The sequence below is a fragment of the Tachysurus vachellii genome, chromosome 5 (assembly GCF_030014155.1).
Source record: "Tachysurus vachellii isolate PV-2020 chromosome 5, HZAU_Pvac_v1, whole genome shotgun sequence".
NCBI classification, from domain to species: Eukaryota; Metazoa; Chordata; class Actinopteri; order Siluriformes; family Bagridae; genus Tachysurus; species Tachysurus vachellii.
This window is the reverse complement of record NC_083464.1, coordinates 32,047,064-32,064,100: the sequence shown is the minus strand read 5'-3', so window position 1 is coordinate 32,064,100 and position 17,037 is coordinate 32,047,064. Positions and strand designations below refer to the sequence as shown.

Sequence of the window (17,037 nt, the reverse complement as noted above, 5' to 3'; positions counted from 1 at the left end):
GTCTAACCACATATCTGATTTTGTCCACCACTCTCTGTCCATCACACTCTGTACTCCATTATGTTCACCATACACTATCTATTTTGTCCATTATATTTTGTGCACTGCCAGAAAACACTCTCAGTCCTGTTTTGTCTCTCATGCTCTGTCTGAAACTTCCACATTCTGGATTCTGGATGGTGTCTGAAATTTTGTTCATTATAATGTTTTTCCACTCTGTTTGGTACAACCTTCCATGCACATAATGTACACCACCTGGGCCATTTTATCCACCAGACTCTTTACATTATTTGCTAGATTTTGTACACACACTGTATGCCATGTGTCCCATTTGGTCCACAATACTCTGTCCATCATATGTTCCATTTTGTCATACAAAAGTTTAACTTTTATGAAGCTCAGTGATCCACACTCTCACCGTCGCTGTATCCGAGTCCCTCTTTGCTCTCAGCTCTGTTTTCGTCTGCGGCCTTGCTCTCATCCTCCTCATCTTTCTGCTCAATTTCCAGCAGCATATTTATCAGCTCATTTACTGCCTCCTCTACCAGAGAACTCTTTATGTGCAGCAGCTGGGCTCCTTTAATGCAAAGCTCCTATATCGGCAACAAAACACAGCTCTATGTCAACCTCTAACAAAACAGGCAAAATATACTGAGTCCTAATTGTAATGTTTATATTCTTCTTTTTTCTTTTACATTTGACACATTTAAAGTGAAAATAAATTGATGTTTGTGAAATACAAATTAGCAAAGAACTATTAAGCTTGTCATAAATAGGAAATTGGAAATATCTTTGTAGAGCATTTTGGATTTTAATACATGTAAATGTGTGTAAATGTCACAGACGTACCTTGGTGGTTTGTAAAAAGTCCTCACACGTGACTGGCTCGTCCTCAGGCAGTGCACACAGTGTGGCTCCGCTCATCTCCTGTAGCACGGCATCGATCCTGAACTGCACTAGGTCATTTGCTCTATCCAGGAGCAACTCTAAGTCCTCTGGATGCAGTCACAGGAGACATATATCAGACATGTAGAGGACGATGATCAGATATAATTCTATCAGACATGTGCTGGGCATGCACAGGGCAGATGCACATGGTAAACAGTGGGCACATGTAGATGATTGAATGTCCAATAGTGCGTAAGTATGTATTTGAAATGATGGAGAAAGAGCTAAGATATATTTTTCATACAACATTATGTCTCTATAGGAGATGTAAGATACCTACATCCCCCTCCAAAAGTATTGGAATGCCAAAAGCGCTGGTCTTGCTAATCCAAGGCTTTTAGAAGGAACTGTACACCAGCAATGCATTTCTGATTATTTTAAACCTATACCCCAAAGATTTCCTCAAACAGTCTCTATAGCTTACAGACAAAACAAAAACATCCATTGAGCAATGATCTGCAGGAAAACACATTGTGTTCACCAGAGAATGGTTAGACTGGTTTGTATCCAGTCTGCAGTGATGCAAAACGATCACTGCATACAAACATGGTCGGCAGAAAAGCATCTCGACATGTGGATGGGCTACTACAGCAATATAGACCACATCAGGTTCTAATCTTATTATTTAGGGGACATAGACTTTGGGAATATGTAGAAGAAGACATACAGTATGTGGAACATGAGATTAATAACCAAAACCAGCAACCTCACAACAGCTGTATGAATCAATGAGGATCTACATTAAGCCGTGTCGCACAGCACCAGATATTTGATGACTATAATTATTCTTTATTACCGAGTGCAACGGTAATGAGGTCGAGGTATTTGTCGATGTTCAGCGAGGCCCAGTTGAGTGAGGTGAGGCCTGGCTGGATGGCGTCGTCCACTTTGGCCACATGTGGTGTGAGCAGCTGCTCGAAACCAGGCTGGATCTTTGCCCTCACTCTGGAGTTTTCTGATAGTACCATCTGAGAGTGCAAAAAGACACAACAGTTAGCTAGATTATAGCAATTCTGGCCTGTCACTGCAGAAATAGGGAGGATTTTCTGTTTTGGAGGGCTGCTGTTATCCTGGTTACCCTGTACATACTTCAGTTTCTACTTTAATAGACTTGACTTTGCTGTTTTATTAGACAACCACCTTATACGGTTAACATCATTTATATTTTTTAGCATGACAACAAAAAACTCTCTCCAAGATTTTATTTTAAATGAATGAACCCAAAACATCCTTGATTGACCCTGGCAGGAGACTGGAGTACCATGTCAACATGCTTCAAGCAGGAAAATTGAGAGAAGAAACGTCACTAGTGTAAAATGGCAGGAAGAGTCCTGACAGGAAGGGGACAGGGCTTGTCAGCTCAAAACACTGCATGACTGTCAATCATTCTTCATTTGAAAGTTGATTGGATTGTCTGTTCCTACCCTCATCACCAATCCACACCCAGCCCTTACCTGGAGTTTGTTATAGTTCATTTTCAGGATGTCCTTTCGCTGCTTTAAGACCGTTGCAAACGGTGGGATCTCCAGTCCCATCCGCCTCATGCAGTCGGTCTCACGGATCTGGGTCAAGATCTGGGGGTCAAAGTTCACATGCAAGTCCCGGGTTTCTGCACACCTGACCAGCAGAGATGCCTGCAGGCCCACTTTAGCCACATCGATCTAGAAAACAACAGTCACATGCTTTGACTTCATATAACAGTAGTGAAGCAAAGAAAATCCAAAGACTTGCTTTTGAATGCAAACTGGACTGCTGTCGAAACAGAAAATCTAACCTGTACCATCCAGCCTTGGTGGTATAGCACCTCAAACTCCAGTAGCACTTTGGCTACACGGTTGTAATTGCGTATAATGTGTTTAGCCTCAGCTGTATCAAGGACGCCTGGGTGCTCTTGGAAGAGCTCCATGGGTTCCTGGATCCTACGATACAGTTGCCGAACCCAGAGGATCTTCCCCGAGATGGGCGGGAGGCCTCGAGCGATGGGTGGGTCCATCTTCTGCTTGCCGTAGATACGTGACACCATCTCAATGTCACGGCCATAATTCTGTAAGATCCTCTGGTACTTATCACCGATGCCCAGGTCTGGGATGCCGAGTCTGGGCAACCGAATCAGAACGTTACCCAAACCAACAGGGATATGAGTGGTTCAGAAGATCAATGTGATTTTATTTTCTTGTCTTATATTGACTAAACTGACTATAGCAGAGCTGTAATGCTTATACAAATTGTTTCCTGTGGATATCCTAGTAAATAACAGTGAATATATTGGCATGGAGGTCAATGACATCTCACCTTTCAAATTTCTTCAGAACATTCAAGGCTCTCTCGGTACTTTGAATTTTGTCAAATGTTTTGTCCATGAATGTCTTGAGCTGATTCTGAAACCAAAGGCTTCTGCTTCTTAGATGTTTCCTTCAGAAAACACTGAGGTAAAAGGTTCTCTCTAAGTATTCCTTAATGATCTACTTACATGCAGCTCAGTGGTCTGTCTACAAAATTCCTCATAGTCCTGATCAAAATCTGTCCTCCTCTGGTCCAGGAAATTGTAGTGCTTATTTTTCATTGCATGCACAATATTCTGGATAAAAACCACATATACAGTATTTGCATCAGACACCTAAAACATGTTAATGACGACGACTAAAGAGTCCATTCCTTTAGGCTGCATATGTGTAAATTCATTAGCATGTTAGTAGATCTAGTCTATTGGCTCATGGTCTGGTTCACTTAGGGTATTGGTTTTAAACAAGGTTAAACTGTTAAAGTTTACAAGCTGTTACTAGCTTACCTAGTGCTATATAATTGCTCATGAGAGCAACTCACTATAAAATATTCACAGCCTGTCAGCTTTTACAAAGAACAGAAGATCGCATTTGGTCTTTATCAGCTTTTGTTCAATTATTCATCAAGCACACTGTCCACTGCCTTTCAAGACACCTCTGCAACATCTTTCTCCAAATTAGAAAACTGGAGATGAATAAACTCTGCACTGTGATGGGAAGATGAGATGAATGTTAATGGCCTGGAGGTGACTGAATGGTATTATTAGCTCTCCATTAAGACTGTTCTTTTATGTGGATCTCTTAAATGAATTTAATGTAAAAAATGAATAAATAAATGTACATGATTTAGAAAGGACACAATAGTGAGCTCAGTCTAAGGTAAAGGGACACAGTTGAGTCTTGGTTACACCATGCAGGGACATGCAGGAGAAACAGCACCACATGCACTTTTTTTTTTTAGATTACCTCCCATTTTCCTTGCATTTCTGCAGTCTGTCCGATAGGGGCAGTAAAGAGCACAAAAATTAAGGTTAGCCACCACATTAAAATGCTATAATATCTTATGCACTTGTGGGTAATGGTGGGTATTTGTATAATTCGTACACATATTTTCATTCAAACTGGTAAAAGTAAGCATTTGATCCAAATGAAATGTTGCAACGGGCAAACCTGAAATCTAGTCGCCATTGTTTCCAGACCCTCAATCTTGGAGTCCTGCAGGGCTGAGTAGGTGTTGATGGTGCTGAACATGCTGAGTATTTTGTTCAGGCGTCTCTGGAATGTGTCAAACTTGCCAAATATGTACATCTCACTGAAGTCAAACTGTCGCTCTGATGTACTCTGCTCCAGGTTCTGCTTGGTCTTGTGGAAATATTTCTGGTATTCCTAATCAATAAATGCATACTTTTGTAAGAATGACATACATATAGTTACATATCGTGGCTGTCGGGCGGAAACCTCGTATGTCCAAATTTGGTCAATTTCATATTTTTTCACATATGGATGCTATTGGTCAGTCCCCACGTGGGTCTGTTATTTTTACAAGTTATTAACCAATCTAAAGTCTTGAAAATAGCTTGAACACAAATCTCATAACTCCATTGGACACTTCAACTGTCCACCTCTTCCTCACTCCGTGTGAGAGCTTCACGACATATTTCTCCTCAAGAAGAGTCGCAACGAATCAACACGTCTTCTGAGGTAAATGTCTTCAAAACACTGGGCTCAAAGAAAAAAAAATCTTGACCCCCGCTAGTTCTGGTGCTCGTCTGAGGACAGGAATTTAGCGCAAGACAATCCACTGCAACGCGGACTAAACCCTGTGCACTGCAGATAAGGTACAGCGTTTTTTTAATGTCCTGAAAAATAACGGTTTTGGAGATACGAGGATTCCGTCTGACAGCGACGATATATATATAACATACATACATACATACAATACACAATAAAAAAGTAATTAAATGTAGGATGTAAAATTCCGTTACCTGGTTTAGACGAATGGCAGCTCGGAGTTTCTCAGCTACCACATCCTGAGGCTGGTCCCATATTGTGGCTGAACCATTGTTAGTGATGTAGGCCTTGCAGGCTGTTATCATCTGATTTGTGACCTGAATAGAACAATAGCTTGAGTATCAGAATAGCTTCTTAATAGCTATTGGAATAGCTTGAGTATGAGAATCTATCCAGATCAGTTGTCCAGACCAAAGTGTTTTCTGGCTCAACGGTATATTTTAATCTCTTACTTTAACAAAAAGGGATGTGATCTTTTCTGAGGTGTTGTAATAACGGGAGATGCTGTGAATCATCCGGATGGCGTTTATGAGCCCAGGAATTGCCTCCACCATTGACACCTTTGTTAAAAAACAAATATCTGTCACGTTATCAGTGTTTATTGAGAAATCAACTTAGTACCATTATAAGAGCTTATGGTTTGTATAAGGAAGCTCCAGTGCTTGAGGAAGAAAGCCTGTGTCTTACAGGGTCACTGTTATACAGGGGGTCACAGAACCTCTCAAGTGTGTAGAGATACTTCACATTGTCCTTGGCCTCATTTGCAGAATCCGTGATCCTGATGTCCAGTTCCTTCCATGCCTATGAGGACAAACAAGTAAATGCAAACAGTGGATAAACCTCTTAATTAAACACCTTAAATAGACAACTTTAAGCTTGAGGACTGGAGTTAGCACCTTGATGAGTTTGGACTTGGCTATCATTAGAACACCTAGCACAGCTTTGACGTTGGGACTTTTAAGCTGATCCAGGAGGTAGTTAAAACGAGACATGCGCTTCTTCCAGTGGTCCAGTTCGGCTCGAGGACCCAGATCATCAGCCTCTTTCCTTAGCTGGTCACTTTCTGCTAGAACCTTATGAACAATGACGATAATGTTGTGATAAATCTGAACATCTCTGATCGGATGATGTGCCGCATGCATTAATGTACTCGTTTCTTTTACCTGCTCGATCTGCTTAATCCAGATCTTCATACAGGCTTCAATCTTCTCCATAGCTTCAGTGCTGTTGGCCACTGCTGTGTAGTCTGAAGGGCCTTTAAGGGTTTTCAGATCAAAGGTGTCACACTCTTTGAGGTTCACCTGGGAGATCAGAAAAAAAAGACATTTTACTGCAAATGTGACTTTTACCAAAGGCCTTTTTTTAACATTCCCACTGTTCATGTCCACAGTGACTTATTGAATTGAAGTGATAAGTTCAGTCCCATGAGCATTTTTCTTCTGAAGCTGTCTGTATGGCTCTCCTGGATGGCAGATGTAATCTGTGTGTGAGTGTGTGTGTGTGTGTGTGTGTGTGTGTGTGTGTGTGTGTGTATTCCCTTGGCTACCTGCTGGCTGCATCAATATTTCACGGTACAGAAATTAAAAAGGGTGAAAGCCATATGAAAAACGACCTTATAGTTAGATACCAGTCTTTCACATTTAAAATTCTTTCTGCAGAAGTGGCTAGATATGAACATAATGTGTGTGTGTGTGTGTGTGGGTGTGTGTGTGTGCGTGTGTGTGCATGCGTTCATGTATGCATCACCTTCTCCTCCAGGCTCTCCTGTGCCCCGGCGAGCACAGAGACGAAGCTCTCAAGAGAGCTGATAAAGTCCTGTTTAACCGTATGCGCCTGAGGGCTGGACAACTCGCCCCAGCCATGGTTCATTTTCCTCAGTGTTGGGATGAAGATCTCAGAGAGCAACTGCTCCACACTCTTCAGTAAACCCACTCCGGTTGTGTCCAACATGTTGAAGTTCACATCCTAACCAAGAGCATTGTGTCAAATTTTAAAAGGTCAGTGTAGATTTGTTTAAAATGCTAAATAAAAAGTAAGAAACCTAAATAAACTGATTTAAGGCTTCTGAAGGGTTAAGCAAACGAACAGAAGTGTTCCATGGTCTCAGACGTACCCTGTGGATGTTCTCAGCAGTAATGGCCTTGGAAGTATTCGCCCGGGTGAAGAAAACACACACGCCGGTCAGAGCGACATCACTGCCCTCTGTCACGAACACTTTCGCTTTTTTGTGACGTGACGCAACAGCTACAGGACATGAAAACACAAAACAGATAACAGAGCTCAAGTCTCCCAACTTCAGATACGTTCTAGCACAAGACCAAGATTGTTTGTTTTAATCCTCGCAAAAGTCCTAACCCTGATATATAAATGATCATATCAACAAGTGTGAATTAGGGTTACTTTATTTCCTTGAACACTTATGGAGCGTCTCAATCAGCTCTCTAGTTCACTAATCAGGGCACTGATCAGGGATTTCATCGTCTTTATCTTTGTCAAATGTATCTAGTGAACATTTCCTCACAAATACAATCCCACAATGCACCACAAAACCCAGGGAGCATTGACGCTCACTGTGTTCCCTTACTGGACCTCATATTACGATTACAATTGATTACTTACGTTAGTGATTTTTAACTTTATTGTGACATTCTGTATGCGTTTTGTTTAAATCTAAGAGTGTTTAATGATTCCACTAGCCATGATTCAGTCCTGTTGGGAGTACCATGTGATTCAGCTAACAAATTTACGTGACGTAAAAAACGTAAATATTTGACACGCTTATGTACACAATATACTGATTCAGATACTACGTGAAGCTCATTGAGGTTGGTGTCGTGTGAAACATTATTTCAACCAGGTTGCGCTGTTAATCTACTGTTGTATACATGACTTAAAACAGTCAACACATTTTACTTTGTTAATGTGATCCATGCTTTAATCAGGAAAATGAAATCAACACTTTCAAGCTTGCTAATGAAACTCAGCTGCTGGAATATTTAAGCAGTGTGTTTGAAGAAATGCTGTGAAAATTAACACGTTCATTTTTGAAACTTTTTAACGCAGCTGATATATTTTGTTTTCCTCTTGTGGCAGCTGACGTCAAACTGATCTACCCTGGACCCTAAAAATGCCACATGGCAGGAGCGTCACTTTATGTTGCCAGAGGGATCGCAGGAGAAAACTACAGCTTGTAAAGCTGAATTTAAAGGTGGGGTCTCCGTTGTTTGAAAGCCTATGTTGACATCTGAAATCACCAAAACAAACACGCCCCTAACCCAAATGGGTGTCACCCCTGTTTTGATGGCTCCGCCCACACATACATACGTAACCCAGACAACTATTACGGCGGAACCTGTTGGGGCAGCTGGCCGAGGGGATATTTTTATCAATAAATGAACTCATTGAGTAATACTATGTTAATACAGATGTGTTTGTGTAGTACTGTGTGTTGTACCGTGAAAGGTTTAGCTCCGTTTCACGCTGAAGACGTTCAGTTCTCTCCAGCGCTGGAAAGCTGATCCTATATTAACACGTCCTACTTCTTACCTTATCGTAAGTCTTTCTTCTCTTTCTTTCTTTGTTTTTATCCTCCATGTCAATGTTAAAACCGCTTTCTGCTAATGTCACACATGCGCACTGAACACTCTCTCCGCCCATATCGACAAGACACGCCCCTTTCTGCTCATTGGCTACACGTTTGTTTTGTTTTTGTTTTGTTTGGCGGCCCGACGCAGTTTTCTGAAGCATTTCTCAAACAACGAAGACCTCACCTTTAATTACCACATAAGTAGTTTGTTTTTAATATTCTAGCAAAACCATCTCTAAGGTGCGTCGCTACTCTAAGTTACAGGAGTTTGGTACTCATGGGTAAATAAGGAAAAGTTTAACTGAGAAGGTAACTCATGCTTTGGCTTACTGGAGTGTTTAAAAACGGCCTCCCAGTTAATACAGTAGAAGATGGAGGACTGAGAAAAAACTGTTCATCGAGAGACACGTCTTCTAATCAAGAGGAATCATCGTCAATCATCAATGGACTTGATCGGTTTAAAATTCAACTAACACTTTAATATGTAGGCCTCAGTATTGTTCATTTTTCTGTAAGTACACTTTACAAGCTGCACTTCATGTCCTTAATGGTTTTAATGGAAATCTGTTGTTCACAGAAAAGAAGTGAAAATAAAGATGCTATGAAACAATATTATTAGAGATTAAATAGACCTCCTTTGTGTTTATTCTATGTTAACAGTTATATGTTAAATATCCATTATTACAATCTTTAATCTTGATTAATCAAAACAAACGGTACGACTAATGTACAATTAACTGTACTGAGATGTGCTAGCTTAGTAGTTAAAGTGTTGGACTACTGGTCAGAAGGCTGTGAGCTCGAATCTCAGGTCCACCAAGCTGTCACTGCTGGGCCCCTGAGCAAGGCCCCTAACCCTCAGTAAAGATTGTAAATTAGTTCATTTTAAAATTTGATCGTCAACTCTAGTTTTAACAATAAAAAAGAAAGCTGTTGATTAGCTGTTGCGTTTTGTTCCGTATGATTGACCTTGTTCAATGAGATTAAACACCTTTAAATATTTTATTTTTAAATAATAACGTATTTACGTATAACGTATATAATAAAACACGTATTTGCCCAAATTCTACAGTCCTCACACTAACACATCAAGTTGTATTAAATGGACGCACATCCAAATCCTGTTATTAAATAATCCCACTTTACATCCTGCACCAACCTGATTCTGGGGTCTCTGTGTCTTGATAGTAAAACATCAGGTGTGGAAGACCATCAACAGCAAAGAATTTCTCCATGCGGTCAATCTGAAACAAGTTTTAGTCAGTTCTAATCATCATGGACCTGAACACAAACAGAACAACAGTAAGACACGGTGCGTCATTACAATACTGTCTCACCTGAGCGCCGTCCAAAATGCCGTCCTCTACCTCGACCTTCTCCAGGCCCACGCAGGAAGCCACGATACTGAGCACGTAGTCATGTCTGCTGTCCAGTCGAGCTCGTTTCGCCTCACGTTCCTCCTTCAGCTTTTGCTGCGAGACACAATTGCAAAATCAGAACACAAAATTTTGATCTCGAAAGGAATATGAATAAATTTCTATGCTGAAGTTTTTGTGTTGCCATGGACACAAATAGAATTATATGAATGAGATCAAGCTACTTTTTTCCCTGAATGCTGCTTATGTTAGGGAAAATTCTCTCTCTCTCTCACTCATCTTCTACCGCTTATCCGAACTACCTTGGGTCACGGGGAGCCTGTGTCTATCTCAGGCATCATCGGGCATCAAGACAGGATACACCCTGGACGGAGTGCCAACCCATCACAGGACACACACACACACTCTCATTCACTCACGCAATTACACACTACAGACAATTTATCCAGAGATGCCAATCAACCTACCATGCATGTCTTTGGACCGGGGGAGGAAACCGGAGTACCCGGAGGAAACCCCCGAGGCACATGCAAACTCCACACACACAAGGTGGAGGTGGGAATCGAACCCCCAACCCTGGAGGTGTGAGGAGAACGTGCTAACCACTAAGCCACCGTGACCCCCCTAGTTAGGGAAAATTCATAATCATATATAATAAAAATAATAAAATAAATAGGAAAAAAGTAGCCAAGTGGTGGATGTAGTCACAGGAAAATCATTGACAGTAAAAGGGATTAAAAGTGTTTGAAAGTTCATCTGAAAGGAGTTAGTGGTGAGGAGGGGACGTCTCTGCTTGGATGGAGGATGTTCTTGTCCCCTTTTATGGATGAAATCTAAAAAAAAAAGTTTAGTTTGAGAGACTAAGTGAAGTAAGTAAGTAAATCTAAATAAAGACAGAAAGAAGTGAGCTAAAAATAAGCTTAATAATTAGGAATACAAATAAACAACAAATGTTCATCGTCTGAATTTTAAAAACCAAAGCAAAGACATACTACGTACTTTAATTGCTGTAATCTGACTGTTTGAAATCAGAGTCGACTGAAGCTGAACTTTAGGCTGGACTGTTTTCGAGTTACTCATCATACAAGGATTTTAGACAAAAAAAAAAAATGCTCAAAAAAATAAAAGCCTGAAACATCCGATTCCTTTCATCCAATGCAGGTTCTTCTTGTCTCGCTTTGGACGAGTTCCGAAAATCTGCTCGACCGAACAATCACCAGCGCTTTAGCTTCTAGCCCCTGCTCCAAATTCAGCGAGCCCCTTATGGGAATCTGTTCAACTCATCGACTGGTTGCTTTGTATTCTTCTGCAAGTGGATTTTAGAACGTCGTAAAGGCAGACAGACAACCAGACACAATAGGACAAAGACCCCAGAACTGGCCGACCAGACTCATTGGGGCCTCTCGTTAAAAGACTGGGACTGTAAAAGTTGCTTGCCTGGGCTGCTAGGAAACACTATTTAAAAAAAAAAACAAGCAGCTAATAAATCTAACTGCATATTGTACGCTAGACGTGGATCTGTATTTTCTGAAGTAGGAACACGTATGTTGCCTGATGTAAGAATGTCTACTGTACACTGTGCTGTCGGGCAGATTTTAAAGTCAATATTCACTGAACACTAATCATGTCTTTTTATCTTCACTTCACTTATTTCAATGACAGAGTGAATATTTTGATAGAAATAATGTAACTATACATTATAATGAATGTGTACTAATGTGAAACTAATATATTAATATCTCGACCTGCAGTCGAAGACGATCAAATGATCTGCAGCTGATTAATAAAGCTAAAAAAAAAAAGTCACAGAAAAAGTAGTTTTTTTAAAAAAAAAAAAAAGCTAAGATGTTCATTGGAGTCTGACAAAGAGATAAATATTAAACAAATTAATTAAATATTGAAATCATTTGTTCAGTGTCTTTATTTTTGGATAGAAAGCTAATGATATTGAGTTGATGATTTATATTGAATTACAGTAATCTGTACTGTTTATCTTTTATGAAAACTGCAATAAATTGACAATAATTAACTTAAACTTAACAATAAACCTTATTTATCAAGCTGGATACAAACTGACTTTTTACTAAATAAATTTTGAAGAAAGGAAATGAAACAACGTTGGTAGCCCATGTTCTCCAACCTTACTCCTGTTTCATGGCCATGGTGGACTAAACTGTTGACTTGATCTGCACATGAACAGAGTTGATTAAAACATGGCTGACGAAGCTGAAGGAAGAAACTCCTGGTCTAACAGCAAGACAGTATGGTGAAGATTTATGGTCCAACTTGAGGTCATGCTCCAAGGGAACAGTAAGACAAGCCTAGGCAAGTGGAAGCAAGCTCAGTTACTGACCTGTGGAACTCCTCCTTTTCTTCAGTTAGGAATAAACAGTATCACACAGCAGCAACTGTTGCCTAGTAAACATGCCAACAAACATGTCAAGATGAGATTTTAATTTGAGAATACAATGCTCTGGTATTTAATGATCCCAAACAAAAACGATGGTCCATGCCAACAGATTGCGAATGGCATTGCTATACAGACTGGTGTACTGGTTACAAACCCATTTGATGGAAATGTGGGTAATTTTTTCATTGCTTTCCACTAATATTGCATGAATTAACACCAATTCACCAATTTTTCCATGTGCCAGAGAGCCAAGAAAACCAGGATCAAAGGCTAAACCAATCAAGTAGCCTTTGACAAACAATCAAAAAAGATGTAAAAGAAAATCACTATACTAGCAAGAGACCTAGGGATCTACTGCAAACCATCATAAAAGTCCAACATCACAGCCGTATCTGTTCACTCCAGGAAAGACAAAACCTTTCTGTCATGCAAAAAGAATTTGTGTTATGGAATATGTGCCGCAAAACATACTGTAACGTCTTACCTTCAGTACCTTTGACACACTTTGCTTCCAAAGCCTTTTCCTAAACACATGGGGCAACATCGCTTCTGCAGCTAGTGTCTCCGGAACAACTTCAGAACAGCTTTCACCTTGTTTCTACATGTTCTACATGTACATCAACATTTAAATACCTTACAGACCACACACCTGGATTTCAGTGAGCTGGTAACATCAGTTGTGTATGTGACAGATACTTGTCTCGAACGCCTGTGAAGGTGATGTTACACAGTGTGAATGAAGTGTCTAATTCTCATTTTGGACAAAAGCCAGTGGTACAAGTGTCCATCTATCTGTCTACATGGACTACCGTAACATCTGATATACCAAAGTAGTATATACAAGTTAAAACTTGAATGAAAGATGATGTGCTGGAGTGTGGAGCTGGAGTCAGATCTTTCTTTAGAAACTGTTGTATATATGAATATAGTGGAATCAGGTGTGGCTTATGTACAGTAAGGTTGGATTGAAAACCAGCACCCACACAACCCTATCTAGATAAGATACCCCAGGTTAGCAAGAGTCGACAAGGTTAGTTAATATAACATGCACTACACGACCAAAAGTTTGTGGACACCAGAATAAAACACCCATACTGTATGTGAGCCTTCCAAAAAAATGCTGCCACACAGTTTTAAAGGATGTCTTTGTATGCTGTAGCTTTGCAATTTCCCTCCACTGGAACTAAGAGGTCCAAGACTTTTTCAGTGTGACCCGTTTTTGATTGAACTAGACAGGTTTCTTAGCGGACATCATTGATGAACTTCACTAATACTCTTGTAGCTGAATGAACAAATCCTCCAAAATCTAGTGAAAATCCTTACCAGAAGCGTGGAGCGAATTAAAATAGCAAAAAGGGAACTAACTCTATATTAAAGCCTACAGATTTGGAATGTTTGGGATGTTCAGCAAGCACATACTATTGTCCATATAGTGTACAGTATGTTATCCAGTTGTATACTACGACATTAGCTAGCTGTCTAAGGTTAGGTATTCACTCAATCAGTGCCTTCAGAAATTATGATTTTCACCATAAATTTCCAAAGAGGACCAAAAAGTAGATTTAGAATCACTTTAGATCACTTTACTTGTAATAAATATTCTACAATGCAACTTTTACTACTTGACTCATTTAATACATACAACTTTTTCTATTTTATCTGATTTCCTTCTATACAAACCATTATTAACTAGGGAACTATTTTTGATGGACTTATCATGGCTACAGAAACACACACTGAGGCTCAGATGAGACACCCAATAAACCTAGAATAAACTTGAGCCGTGTTGGGTCGGCTTACCTTATCCTGAAAGTCCGGTCCGTTACTTAACATCTCAGCCAAGTTCCTGAATAATCCCCCTCTTAATTAATACAGCGGTTTCCAATTCCGTGATCACGGGCATTAAAGCCGAATGTTAAGATCCTTAAACTTGCTTTAGTGAATATTTGGTTTGCTTTTTTTCGATGAGCTACCGTAGTGTTGGGTGACCATCTGCTTCTGCTTGCTGATCAACAAAAGGTGGTTGTGTCCCCTTTCACCTATCACATGTAGAACATTTGCGTAACTCCATACAGTGCAGCGTTTCCCAATACACACAATACACTGTTTGGTGAAGTAGGGACACTATTATTGATGTACCTGCGAATGCTCGTGTGAACAGCTGTTTGTATGCTAATGAGGTGAAAGTAAGACAGGGTCCAAATATCTGATTCTAATATCAAAGGAAACAAAAAAAGGGGGAAATGGTGCTATTATTGACTGAATATACTGTAATCAAACCACAAGGTTTTCTAGACTAAATCAGATATTAGCTTCTAACTATCAGAGGTTTTGTAACATTTCGCTAAATATTCTCTAAATAGAAAAAATACATAAGAGTCTTAATATACTTTCTAAAGCTAATCTGAGTTTTAACAATCAGAATTTCTTCCCAATTAGCAGCAAATATATCATTTTTGTGTAACTAACTTTGAGTTTTATTGTGTTTGGATTTTGGAAAAAAAAAATTAGTGTAATAATTGTTGAGTAATCAGGTAAAGCTTGTGTAAGGCTACTTGCTAGCTTTTATGATGTTTATTGCTATTATCTGAGTAAAAAATAGCTCTTTCTAATGCGACGTTGCTTCTACATTAACAGCTAATTCAGATGGCATCCACTGTCTGATTTCTCTGAAAACAATTTTAATAATTATTATATTTTGTTTATGTGAAACGGTCAAGATTTTTACTATAGAGACTTGTTTGTTTTATTCTTAATAATAAATAGCTGATTAGCCATAAACTGAGGTATTAGCTGCATTTTCCATCTGTTCTGGTGTTAACCAGTTCATTTTAGCAGACAATTAAATAAGTTACAAGACTTTGTTAGGTGCATGTAGTGTTAACACTTTAAACTGTAGATGTTTCATGCTAACATTAATTTTCACAGTCTGAATAGTGCTTTCTTCTTGAAAAGTGTGATACCATTGGCTCACAGAACACTGCAAGCCTCCATAAGCACTTAATAATGGCTTCTTCCACAGATTTCCAATTAGGCCAATTAAAAAGCCCCAAAGCCACACATCCGGGCACATAAAAAGTTCTGAAAGTGCCTGTGAGCCGATGCAGCTGTCGGTCAAAAACACAGACTGTGAAGCTTTGCTTTTAAAGGCATTTTGAAGGCATCAATATTTCAAAGCGTCACGGCTGATTTTGCTGCACTGTGCTGCCTTTTAGCAAGAGCTCATGTAACCAGAGACCCATGATGAATTATGCAGAGGGCTGAAAACTGTTGAAGAGACACACACACACACACACACACACACACACACACATATACACACAAATACACACACACACACATATACACACAAATACACACACACACACATACACACACGCACACACACACACACACACACATACACACACACATACACACACACACATACACACACGCACACACACACATACACACACATACACACACACATATACAGTACACACACATATACACACACACACGCACACACATACACACACATATACACACACATACACACACACAGACATACACAGTACACACGCACATACACACACACGCACACACACATACACACACACGCACACACATATACACATATACATATACACACACACACATATACAGTATATACTGTACACACACACACACTCACAGACACATAACCAAGCTGACCTGCTAAATGCCCCCACAATGTCAAACTGTCACGTATAACTGTCATCATGAAGACATTTGGTCCCCACAAACCGAGAATATACACACAGACACACAATAAGCAGATAACTGAGTGCCTCTGTTTTTCACATTTAGCGTCCTGATACAAAAAGACCCAGATCTGGAGCAATCTAACCAGAAAAAGACCAAATGGGGAACGATTGATTAACAATAGATATGATATGCATGTGAACTGAAGCACAATTACTTTAATCTATTTTCTTGGTACAATAAATCACTTACAGAAAAATTTAACTTGGTTGTATAGTGTTCATGACTCTTCATGACTATTTTGTGCAATGACTGGAACATCTTCAAGGAGACTGCAACCAACGGCAATTCCATCAAGTTGGAGAAGTACACGGCATCAGTGACCATCTAAGACCATCACCACACATTCCAACCAGAAGCCCTGGATGAAAGCAAAGGTGCATTCGCTGCTGAAGTCTCAGGGGACAAAACAGCCTTAAGAACAGCAAGGGAACGGCATTGTGGATGATCCCACACACCCCTCACACACACTCTTCACCAACCTGCCATATGGAAAAATGGTACCGTAGGATTCGGGCCCTCACAATCTGTCTGTGCAATTGTTTCTTTCCACAAGCCATCAGACTTCTCGAAAGAACTGATCTATACCAAAAAAACACACACACACACACACACCTGTGTGACCTACACTGGACTTTACAAATCAATCACTCACTTTATTGCTGTTTTTGCACAACACATTTCAATACACCATCTAACTTCTGCTACTACACTCACTCACTCTCATTCACTCATCTTCTACCGCTTATCCGAACTACCTCGGGTCACGGGGAGCCTGTGCCTATCTCAGGCGTCATCGGGCATCAAGGCAGGATACACCCTGGACGGAGTTCCAACCCATCACAGGGCACACACACA

The 17,037-nt window shown here is 40.0% G+C and overlaps 1 protein-coding gene across 1 annotated transcript in view; it reads right to left on the bottom strand.

Annotated features, from left to right (window-relative positions):
- The window catches only part of dnah5 (dynein, axonemal, heavy chain 5), an 88,833-nt gene that overhangs the window by 66,058 nt on the left and 5,738 nt on the right, over positions 1–17,037 (bottom strand). Inside the window, exons 2-18 of the mRNA XM_060871257.1 lie at positions 9,945–10,079; positions 9,767–9,851; positions 7,135–7,265; positions 6,768–6,986; positions 6,185–6,322; positions 5,918–6,094; positions 5,709–5,822; positions 5,474–5,581; positions 5,216–5,338; positions 4,401–4,616; positions 3,419–3,526; positions 3,241–3,326; positions 2,723–3,044; positions 2,403–2,609; positions 1,745–1,916; positions 850–995; positions 419–593 (exon numbers count right to left, since the gene is read on the bottom strand). Of these exons, the coding sequence (XP_060727240.1) occupies positions 419–593; positions 850–995; positions 1,745–1,916; positions 2,403–2,609; positions 2,723–3,044; positions 3,241–3,326; positions 3,419–3,526; positions 4,401–4,616; positions 5,216–5,338; positions 5,474–5,581; positions 5,709–5,822; positions 5,918–6,094; positions 6,185–6,322; positions 6,768–6,986; positions 7,135–7,265; positions 9,767–9,851; positions 9,945–10,079 (2,662 nt within the window). The remainder of the gene's footprint in view (positions 1–418; positions 594–849; positions 996–1,744; positions 1,917–2,402; positions 2,610–2,722; positions 3,045–3,240; positions 3,327–3,418; positions 3,527–4,400; positions 4,617–5,215; positions 5,339–5,473; positions 5,582–5,708; positions 5,823–5,917; positions 6,095–6,184; positions 6,323–6,767; positions 6,987–7,134; positions 7,266–9,766; positions 9,852–9,944; positions 10,080–17,037) is intronic.